This window comes from Schistocerca americana, chromosome 9 (genome assembly GCF_021461395.2).
Source record: "Schistocerca americana isolate TAMUIC-IGC-003095 chromosome 9, iqSchAmer2.1, whole genome shotgun sequence".
NCBI classification, from domain to species: Eukaryota; Metazoa; Arthropoda; class Insecta; order Orthoptera; family Acrididae; genus Schistocerca; species Schistocerca americana.
In genome coordinates, this window is record NC_060127.1 from 21308591 (window position 1) to 21320889 (window position 12299).

Consider the following 12299-nt stretch of genomic DNA (forward strand, 5'->3'; position numbering starts at 1 on the left):
TAAAAGCTGAACATCATGCAAGGAATTGGGTTGGTGAAATGTCACACTTAATCAGATCCTAAGCTAGATTAATGTGAGTTATAATGCAAACTGAAAGAAGTTGGCCATAACAATGCCATGTATTGTTATGTCAGAAACATAAAGGTGAAGATGCAGTCTTTGTTAATACAGGTAGACATGGGTCAGAGGAGGCAACAGCCACCATACTCGATAAGGTTACCAGAAAACATGGTAAGATTGCTTGGCAGAACCAGTGGACTGCTACTGCCTGATACCTGCGTATCAGTTCAGATTGTCATAACAATTTGTCATAGTTCTAGTTCTGCTTAATTATGATGATTTAGTAATCCATTTCACTAAATGGGCAGTAGTGACAACATTGAAAACTACTGAGCAATCATTTTAACTCCAATCTTAATTAAAGTGCTAGAGATTAAAAAAATGTTGTTGTGAAGAAAAAGGTTACTAGAAACACAGAATGGTTTCAGAGAAAGGTTAGTCACCATTATGTGCCTTATGACAAAACTTATGGTATTTGAGGAATCTCTTACAATCATGCTTACTAGCACAAATTGAACACAAAGAGGCTAGCTTATTAAGAAGCACATCTCTGGTCCACCTATGGTAAAAACTGGTATGCCCCAGTGACCAGTTCTGGGATCCTTGTTGTTCATAAAGTACACTGCCTGACAAGATAGGTGAAGCACCAAGAAGACGTGATTGGATAGTAAGTTTGTACATGTACACACCATTGGCAAGTACATACATGATTAGAGATGTACTTCTTTATGATAGGAAGAAAACTAGAGAGCGTTAGTACAAGGGAAGATAATTTTATTACCAAAAAGACACAAATGAACTTACATCTTTTATGTACTGTTCTACATAGTCACCAACATTCTCAACACATTTCTCTCATTGTGGTAACAGTTCCAATATGCTCTGTTCGTAGGAGTCCATTTGGTTGGAGTTTAGCCATCTGCAGATGTGATTTCACTTACGTATGTGTTGCAAAGTGTTGGCCAGCCAGGAATTTCTTCATGGGACCAAACAGACATACGTTCAACAATGCAATGTCAAGACTCTATGGTGGATGCTGGAACACCTCCCACCCAAATTTAATGTTTTTCTCATGAACAAGAATAGCAGCTTGGGGACGAGCATTGCCATGAAGAAATTTGACACCATCATCATTAATGTTGTGGCATTTGTCATGAAGGGCATGACACAACTTAACCAAAGTTTGAATGTACACTGCAGCATTCACAGCGGTCTTGTGTTCAGTAAAATCCAACGATAACACAGCGTGCATGTCCCAGAGCACTGTCACAAGCACTTTCAGGCAGATTCAATCACTCTGAAGTTTTTTCATACTGGGGGATCAGCATGTTTCCATTTCATAGAGACTTGCTTGGTTTTGGGTGTGTAGTAGTACACCTGTACGTGAAATGTATTTGTAGTTGTGAATATGTCAGCTGTGTGATGGAATGATGACAATGAAAATATCCGCAGGACTGGGACTTGAACCCGGATTTCCTACTTACTGCGAGCTGTCACCTTCCCATTTGGCTACCCAAGCATGAAATTTGGCTCTGCCCAGAGCCAAACTTCCGGATGTCATCAACCATGTGTCTACAACCTGTACTCGTACATCTGTTATTAATATTCCCAGACATGGGAGACATTTTATTTGAAAGTCACTTGCCCGGTATCGGTGTATAAATATGATATTGCGGTGTCTTTGTTATTCTGAATTACAATGCAGTGTTCCTTCGGACATGCATGGGGCAAGTGAGCATATTTTTTGCAATGATTCAAGGAAGCTATTTTTATTGTACTAGAATTGTGACTATTTTTAATTTTTGATAATTTTATTTTTCTGATTTTTACCAAAAAACTATGGTGGTAAATAAGAGCTTTCCAATACCATTTTATGAGCTGCTGTAGGTTGCCATTACACAGTCTTCAAAAGTCCCTTAATGACACTAAATATCTGTTGAAGCCCACTTGCTATGCCCCAGATTTGAAAATTCAGTATTTCTGTTTGTTCATACTATTATCTCAATGCACAGTAAGTCACAGTAGTAGATAAGCAGAAATGAAGCAATGTGTTCCAACTTCACTAACGACAACAGTTGTGATCTCACAGCAAATTGAAACTGATTGTTGTACCAGTTTTTGTACAACTGATACAGCATATTCCCACAAGATGATAGACATATCTAGAGGTGATAAGACCTGTTCCAATGAGTGTAGTAAAACAATTGTGTTGATGGTAAATACACTTCCCACACTCCACAAACAGAAATATTAATACTGGAGGGCTGGTTTAAGGCCCAAGCAAGACAAGCCGCGAACTGGGGTGGCATGCTGAAAGGGGCACCAGAGCAGCAACAACATTAAGATTTCTACATAAGACATGTCAAAATTAGTAGGGGCCACACAAGCAGAAACTACAGTGACTGAAGTGTACAGAGATGGTAAGGTGGATTTCTGCGAATGCAGCAAATAAATACAGTTGATGGTAAATATACTTCTCATTGCCCCTGAAAAAGATAACTTTGTAGGTTAATACCCTACCTGTCCCCACAGTCATCAGTTAACCAAAGAGAGGGACCATCTGTCTGTGAAATGTCTATAGTTTGTTTCATGTATAATCATATTTTAACTGTTTGTGTATTAAATTAGCTGAGGCACAGATTGGGGATCAGACCAGAAATTGCCTACATGAATGGGATACCACCTAAAAACCACACACTGGCTGACAAGTGTACCAAACTAAAAGTTGCACTATAACATAACCATTAGACATGACATTACAGTCAACCTTCAGATACTGAGCCTTGGGCAAACTCATTGCTTGAAATTACAATGAATACAGCCAGCCTGATGTAAATGACAGATAAGTGTAGATTATTTAGTATGTCACATTTATTTGGACTCATTGTTCTTTACATATGCTGCACCCCTGCTGACACATAATGAGTCTCCTATTGTTATTTAAGACAGCTCTTTAACTAGCCATTTTATGCTTAAACTTAATATTTTCATGTGTTTGTTGAAGTTGGTTTTCTTTCTTTCAGTACAAGAAAGGAGAGAAAGGCACTAGAGTCTACGCCCAGACACTTTGTGTCCCATGCTCCAAGTAAGTACAAGTTTATTCCAACAGCTGCTAAGGAACTAGTCTTCATGTATATCATTATTGGTAGATAAGCAATAATTTATTTACTCAAAATTATGCATTGCAATAGCAATTAATTGATCAGTGAACTGCTGAACTGTACCTGTATTTAACATAATCTTTAAAAGCTTTCATTACCAATGAAGTAGACTGAGAAATTATTTCCTTTTCTATAAAAATAAGGTGGTAAAAAAATTGGTAGCTGTTTTTAAAAAGTTGCTTGAAATTTTTTTAGTTTCTCAATTGAAGTAGGTTAATATTTTTAAGTTCTTTTAGAAATAAGGTAATCTCAAGTTATTTTGCTTATTGGTAAATGTAGGTTAATATTTTTAAGTTGTTTTAGAAATCAGATAATATCAAATTATTTTGCTTATTGGGAAATTACACTGCTTTTATTGTTCTTTCTCCAGGTAGTTAAATTGGCAAGATTTGCTGGACTTTCTGTACAATGCTGAATGTGAAGCTTTCTTATTCTAATACAAAATTTGCTGTCAGGTATAGCTGTTATAGCTACTTCTGGAACAGCTGAATTTTTTATGAAAGAATGACATTTTGTTGTCAGAGAATGTGATTGATTAAATTGTTAACATGTTATTTTCATTTGATAGAATCCCAAAAAGCTTCTAAATGTTTGTTGATGTTGTCTATGCTGGCTATCATAACTGAAAGAGAAGAAGAGAAAGAAAGAAAGAAAAAATATATTATGTTTCACCATTTGTTCTCTCCATTATGACAATATATTACATGACTTTGTGATTACCATTTACTGCTTTTATTGTACAGGTATAAAAAACTTATTATTTATGCATTCTTCTATACATAGGATTGACAGAAATATTGTAGGCTACTTTTTCTTTCATTCTTTCTCTTTTGGTTTTAGTGTGGTCAGGATAGGATGATACCAGTTAACATTTTGAGATGTTTTGTGATTGTGTCGAATGAAAATAAAATGTTAGTATATAAAACTCAAACCAAATCCCTACTTTTTGTAGTGCCACCATTACTGCAGTCTCCACTCTCTGCTTGTCTTAATTGTCTTACTCATTCTACCTTCATCTCCTTCATAAATATTTAGCAGGTTGCCATACAGAACAGTTCTGCACGAGCAGACATTTTTAACTGTACTTCTTTGTCAGCCCGGTTCCAACTGCACTGCAGTTCTCCATATCTATATGTTAAGGGTCCCAGATGACCTGGTCTTCCTTCCAACTTCTTAGAGGTTCCTATCTCTGTCTAGGCTCTCTTCCTGCTTGCTGACTGTTCAGGATTTGAAACCATAAGCTAAGGAACAGCAAAATTATTTTGTCATTGAAGGGGAAAGAGCTGTCTCTCACTGTCCCTTTCTCATTCAAAAGCTCCTTCTGTAGTAGTGAATAGCTATATTTATTACATCCCACTACAGTCAGGTCTATGAATGCCTGGGTAGCTAGTCAGATGTTGCATGCAATGGTCCCAGTTTTAATATGAAAACATCTGAGAGTGTGTTTTTGGTAAGAGTTACCATTAGAGCTGATACTGTCAGTATGATAAATGTTGTGTTTAAATAAAAACAAGGAGGAAGTCTGGTAAAATGCATAAATTACTATTTATTGAGTTATCTAAAGTGTAAGGAAATATCAGGAGGCATAGAAGAGAACTTCGAATTTTCAATAAAGAAAGAAGATTGCGAAAATTTAAAAATTCAGGTTAGTTATCTGTTCACAAGGCAGCAATTTGACCATAGTATGAAAAGAGGAATTAGAGTTTCCATGACAGCCATCTGCATATGAACCATGAAAATTTTCACTTGGAGGTGGGCATTCATGTGCCTTTCAGGATTTATGGCTTACCCATGCAGGATTTGTTTTCATGCGTGAGGCATTGATTTATGTAGTCCTGTCTCATTGTTTCATACTGTATTATGTAATGAACCTCATTTTTTAGAAAAAGCTTCAGATCTTAAAATTTTCCACTTTCGATTGTTACCAAAAGGAAGTGAAAGGTTTACAACTTTCAGAACCAGTATTTTCTTTTCCCTCCAAAATGAAGGGAAGGATTGAAGGAATAGAGTCATTAGAATAAGGTAAGATAGGAATTAACAGTGAAATGATAACAACAGCCAAAGTTTGGAAACCCGACAAGCTAGAGATGGCAGATAGGACAATTTGAGAGTTAAAGCAAGGAAGTTCAAATGAAACCAGAGGCATAGCTAAAACCAAAATGGTTCAGCATTGGAGAAAATTAAAATAAAACACAAATGACGAAAAGAAAGAGCAATAAAATAAAGACTTAAAGAAAGGAAGATAAATTTTGTGCATCTGCTCCTTCAAGAACATGTGTTTTATTGAACACCAACTAAGTACGAGGGTTGACTGAAAAGTAATGCCTCCACCTTTGTAACTCTTCAACAGTTGGCAGCATTGGTATGCGGCAGGTACTGGCTTGTTCCGTAGCCTCTTCTCTACAGCTCCAGTTGGTGGGAAGCCTTATCATTCAGTGGTTGTGTTGTTATAATGTAAAGTATGGAACCCTATTGAATTCTTGACAGCAGAAGGTGTCACCCGAAAGGAGAATCATCAAAGAATGAAAGCAGTTTATGGTGACTGTGTTGATGTGAGCATTGTGCATCATTGGTCAAGTAAGTTTAAAGATATTGAAGTGGGGACATCTGACCTGCAAGCACAAACAAAGAGTTGGACATCCTGTGACAGCAACCACTGAGTTTCACAAGCAAAATGTTGACAGATTGATTCAGGATGATCATCGTATCACTCAGAGTGAAACTGCAAGCACAATTGGCATCTCACAAGAACATGTGGGTCACATTATTGCTTCAGAGACTGAATCTCACCACCACACGGCATCCTCCATACAGATGACACTAGCATAATTATAAGTGATGATAAAAAATCATTAACCACCACAACTGATATAATCCTGAAATATATTCAACATTGGTTTAATGCTAATGAGTTAACACTTAATCTAAGTAAAATAAATTAAATACAGTATGGCAAAGCAACTCAAGATATGGACCTCCAGTTAAAACTAATGGACAAGAAGATAGAGAGTGTACAATCCACAAAGTTTTTGGGCATGCACATTGATCAAAACTTAAGCTGGAAAGACCATCTCAAGTACTTATCCCACAGGCTCAATTCGGCATGTTTTGCATTGAGGATATTATCTAGAGTATGCAGCACAGACTGTACTAGACTAGTGTATTTTGCTTACTTTCAGTCCATCGTGTCTTACGGCATAGTGTTCTGGGGTAAAACTAAATCAAGCTCAACAGATATTTTCAAATTTCAGAAAAGAGCTATACGAATCATAACACATAACTCTCCAAGAACTCATTGTAGGCCCCTTTTCAAAGAACTGCAAATACTCACAATACCATCACTGTATATTTTTAAAAGCATTCTGTGTACAAGGGCACACATGAAAAATCTACATACAAATGAGGACTGCCATAATTATAATACTAGAACTCGTAAGAATTTGTATGTAGAAAGGGTAAGGACAACACAAACCCAAAAGCATGTAAGTTATTTTGGAATAAAACTCTACAATTCTCTGCCAGTGTACATGAAGGCAATAATAGATGAAGTAAAATTTAAGACTGAGCTTAAAAATTACCTTTTAAGCAAAACTTTCTATGACATAGATGAGTACTTTGATTGTGTGTAAATGTATTGCCGAAAATTTTCATTTATATGTCTAAATTTGTACTTTTAAAAAATGCCTTGAAAGTGATATTCCATTATTATGTCTGTAGTACTTGTACTAGTATGATAACTTTGTTGTGACAATTCCTACATCATGTAAATGATATACAGGAAGATAATAAAATGAAATGAAATGAAAAATGAAAGTTCAGATTTGACACTGTCTGACTTCTATCTGTTCCCGATAATGAAAGATGATCTGCAGTGACATCATTATGCTTCTGATGAAGATGTTGAGAGAACTGTGAGGCTGTGGAAACAGAGTGTCGACTTCTTCCGTGACAGCTTCAGAAAACTTGTTCATTATTGGCAGAAATGTATCCAATCGGCTGGTGATTATGTGGAAAAGTGAATATTGGTAATTAAAGATCGCATTCTAAGGATTATTTCTGCACTGGATTTGTTAAAATATTGCCATCCAAACCCAATTAATGAAGGTGGAGGCATTACTTTTCATTCAACCCTCATATAAAGAGATCACAGAAAAATTACATCCTGATTGTGCTGGAACCAAACAGAAACAAAAACTTCTAGAGAAGATGGATACCTCTTGGTGATAAAAGTACCCTGGAGATTTGTTGAATAAGTCAAACATTAGTTCTGGAGAATACTGTAACTTAATCAGACTGGAAAGTACCCTAATATGAACCAATGTCTCAGTGCACTCATGGTAGCTCACATGCAGTGGAACAGAATACGGAGACTGCACTGCATTGCATTATGAGAATAATGATGACCATATGTGAGCCAAACATTCATGGCCAGGAATAGTAGAAACCAAATAAATATCAAGAAAATAGCCAAATTATAAATCAGTCCACATTGGCAAGCTGAGACAAGGGAGACTGGGATGGTGTGTGACAATCCTTATATCTGCCACTGTGGTTTAACCGAGTGACCTGGTGGCACCAGTGGATGTATCCCTCCTCACTGCACTGAGCGACCTCACTGGAAGTACAAGTAATTACATCAGTCAATTTGTCGATAAGTCCGGTGGGATTACCAGATAAATAAATGTGAACAAGTTGTAATATGATAGCAGGAATGTGGGAGTAGGGGGCAAGGATAAGAAGAGGATTGTTTATTTTTTATTTATTTATTTATTTTACTATCCATCTTTAGGCATTAAAAATGCAATTGATGTCGTCATTTGTGTACATATACAGTTTACATAACTAACAGAAATGGTGTAATGTATTGTAGATCATTATTGTCTAATAAGATACAAAAATTTGTCCTTGATGCTGCACATGGTATTTGCATTATATTGACATGTATAAGTTTAATCTAAGTGAAACTATATTAGTACCTGTACTTAAGATCATCTTTAGTGCACATTATAAACACTTCTATTGTATAAAAAGCTTTTTCTCTAAGCCATTTCTTTGTGACACTTTTAAACTCATTCAGTGTCACATTACACGCCTCTATTGGCAACATGTTAAATAGTTTTACTCTCATGTACTTGTAACTATCTTGAGTTTTCTTTAGTCTAACAACTGGGATGTCAATTTGCTGTTTTACAAGTGTGTCATGGTGATGGATAGATTGTCGTAGTTTGTGACTGTGTTGGTTTTCTTTTGTGTGTATCAGACAACTTAGTATAAAGAGGGCTGCAACTGCTAGTATTTTTAGATTTTCGAAATATGGTCTACAAGACTCGTTATTTCTGACTCCATGAATGCATCTGACTGCCTTCTTTTGCCAAATGAAAACTTGTTTTGCTCCGGGTGAGTTTGCCCACAACAAAGTGGCATATGTTAAATGGGTGTGGAAAAAGGCATAGTATGCATTGAGTAATAACTTACCATTAACACATGACCTTAGTTTACCTTACATATATGTCACACGTGCTAACTTAGTACAAATGTAATTGGTATGACTCTTCCATGTTAATTATGAGCCAAGATGGATCCCAAGTAGTTTAGCTGAGACACAATCAATCTTCTCAATCTTAACACACAAGATAAAGAGAATATTTACAGTTTTATCATGATTTCTATGCAAGTCATTGAGTTGGAACCACTTGATGGCTGCTCTGAGATGAGCCTCACTTTCCTCGTTTGATTTTCCTAAATCTTTCCCTGCTGTAACAAAAGTTGTATCATCTGCATAGAGTGTGGATTTACGTAACATGGTGCTGGGCAAGTCATTTACACATATTATAAAAAGTAAAGGTCCAAACACAGAGCCTTGTGGTACACCCTGCATGATATCCAAGACATTTGACCTCGTATTGTTAAAATGCACAATTTATTTTCTGTCACTCAGATAGGATCTGATCAGAGATAGTTCTGAGCCTCTAATACCATAGCAGTGCAGTTTTTCTAGTAGTATCCTGTGACTGACAGAGTCAAATGCCTTGCTGAGATCCACAAGAGTGGCATTAACTGATAATCCTGATTCGAATGATGACAATATATATGAAACAACATATTCAACTGCTTTTGCCGTTGACAGGCCGGACCTGAAGCCATACCGAGAGTCACTAAGAATATTATTCACAGACAGATGTTGACTGATTTGGAGCTGTATGCAATATTCCCTACTTTTGATATGATGGGTACAAGGGAGGTTGGACGGTAATTATTAGGAGAAGACTTGTCACCTTTCTTGTGCAGTGCAGTAACGACTGCCATTTTTAAGGATGAAGGGAAACAGCCACTGACAAACATCCGGTCCATAAGAGAACAGAGTGGATGTGCTATTACATCTGCTATTTTTTTTATTACAAAATTGGAGAGACCATAAATGTCTTATGATTTTGAGTAACTTAATTTTGCTATTGCAGTTTTAATATCTGTTAAAATTTCTGTCATGGACTTGTAGGACTTTAGTGGTCTCTGGATAGGGTGTATTGAAAAAAAATGAACAGAAGCTGACAATGTGTTGTTTTGCTGTTTTGCCTCAGGCTGTGGCACAAGGGGCGTTACTGCCAGCTGTGTTGCCGCTGCTTCAACAACCGCCCGGAGGAGGAGCCGGGGCTCATCTGCTGCTCCGTCTGCCAGAAGTGGATGCACGCTGGTATGTCTCTGCTCCTTCTGTGCGTTGCCTTTCTATAAATGCAGATGCGGCCCTACTGTGGGGTGCACCACACCCGGGTAACAGCTGAAGCCTGTGTGCACAGTCCTTCACAAAGCTAATTATTAATTTGTACTCAGAGGTGCTATACTAGTTTTATGAGAATCATTCAATAAATAAAGCCCCACAGTTTTTTTCTCAGAACGCATTTACTCGTAAGAGTTAGAGGTGTCTTACAAAACACTCGTTCAACCTATACTTGAGTATTCCCATCAGTGTGGGATCTGTACCAGATCGGGTTGACAGAGGAGGTAAAGATCTAAAGAAGAGCGGCGCGTTTTGTCACAGGGTTATTTGGTAAGCGTGATAGCGTTACGGAGATGTTTAGCAAACTCAAGCAGCAGACTCTGCAAGAGAGGTGCTCTGCATCGCAGTTTAGCTTGTTGTCCGGGTTTTGAGAGGGTGGGCTTCTGGATGAGGTATTGAATATATTGCTTCCTCCTACTTATACCTCCCAAGGAGATCACGAATGTAAAATTAGAGAGATTTGAGCGCATACGGAAGCTTTCCGGCAGTCGTTCTTCCCGCGAACCATATGTGAGTGGAACAGGAAAGGGAGGTAATGACAGTAGCACGTAAAGTGCCCTCCGCCACACACCGTTGGGTGGCTTGCGGAGTACAAATGTAGATGTAGATGTAGGTCAACATTTCTCTCACACATACTATTTTTGTACATAGTCTCCACCATGGACTTATGCGAGCACAGTGCAAGAGGATGTATTCCTTGTTGGCAAAAGCTCTTATCCTGTGAATGTAGCCATGTTTTAACTGCACAAATTACCTCTCATCATCTTCAAAGTGTGTCCTATGAAGAGAATCCATAAATAGATCAAACACGTCAAAGTTTGAGGACAGCAGGTCTGGGCTACAGTGTGGATGTCCAGTATTGTCCAAACCTATATGGTTGTATGTTCCCAGGTTGTAACATTCGTGTGTGGGTGTACATTGTGTGTTGAAGAAAGATTTCTTTTGAATTTTTGTCAGGCCAAACACATGAGAAACAGTTTTTGAGTTTGTTCAGAGTCTTTACATATGCCTTTTGTCAGCACATCCACAAGAATGATGCCAAAACTATCCTAAATGGATGATTTATTCAAGAAAAAGAGCCTCACAAATTGAGCACATCAGAAATGCATTTGTACAACATTGCTCCTTATTTCATGCAGCTATTCAGGTTGGCATTGATTGAACAGAGTTGTTGGATATCCTGAGGGATATCATACCACATTCTGTCCAGTCGCCATGTTATGCTGTCAAACTCTCAAGTTTGTTGGAGAGTCCTGATCATAATGTTCCTAATGTCTCAACTAGGGAGAGATCCACCAACTTTGCCAGACAAGATAGAGTTTGACAAGCATGAAGGCTAGCAGTAAAAAATATCGCCACATGAGGGTGGGTGTTACCTTGCTGAAATGTAAGCCCAGGATGGCTGGCCATGAAGTGCAACAAAACTGGGCCTGCTGTGGATGACAACTAAAGGGGCCCTGCTGTGGAAACAAATGGCACCCCGGACCATCACTCCTGCTTCTTGGACAGTACGCTGGGTGACAGTCGGGTTGGTATCCCACTGTTGTCCAGAGCATCTCCAGAAAAATGTTTGCTGGTCATTGGGGCTCTATTAAACATTCAAACTGACACAGACTATTTTTTTTAATGACAGTGTATAGCGTTTCTGTTAGAACTGATTGCAAAATTGACTTTGTCGGAGGCTGTTTTAATCACAATAGTGGGGAACTGATGCATTAGACAAATTGTTTCTCCCATATATTCTTTCTCATTATATTTTATTTTTAACAATATGCGGAAAAGATAGAATGCTACTCCCCATAAAGATGACACATTGAGTTGTAGACAGGCACAACAAAAAGACAGTTACATTTAGCTTTCAGCCAAAGCCTTCGTAAGACAAGGAAACACACACATACATTCACACAAACAAACACACAGCCGGAATGGACCTGCCACTTAGAATGGACTCAGCAATATGAAGAAGATGGGGAAAGGGAAGGGATAGAAGGGTATGAGTGTGACGGAGAGAAGAGTGCTGTCTGGTGGAACATGCAGGGACTAGATGGATGATCCATGGCAACACTGCCCCCAGGTGCAGCATTGAGCAGTAGGTAGGTGAGGAGGGAGGAGGAGTGGAGCAGGGATGGCAGAAGAAAAGTGGATGTGCTGGCAGGGGCTGGCAGATAGTGACAGTGAGGGGACAAGAATAGGATCACATAGGGGGTGGTAACTGTTGGGTGAAGGATGTGAGGCAGTAGATTACGGTAGGTTGAGGCTGGGATTACGTTGGGAGTGGAAAACTTGTTGTAAAGGTAACTCAT

At 38.2% G+C, this 12299-nt stretch overlaps 1 protein-coding gene across 7 annotated transcripts in view; it reads left to right on the plus strand.

The window, feature by feature from the left end:
• Positions 1–12299, plus strand: part of LOC124551368 (titin-like) — a 260732-nt gene that overhangs the window by 190470 nt on the left and 57963 nt on the right. For all 7 annotated transcript variants that reach the window (XR_006967830.1, XR_006967828.1, XR_006967829.1 and 4 more), the window contains exons 15-16: positions 3084–3145; positions 9800–9912. Coding sequence is in view for 3 of the 7 variants with exons in the window: in XM_047126404.1 (XP_046982360.1) it covers positions 3084–3145; positions 9800–9912 (175 nt within the window). In the remaining 4 variants the exon portion in view is untranslated. The remainder of the gene's footprint in view (positions 1–3083; positions 3146–9799; positions 9913–12299) is intronic.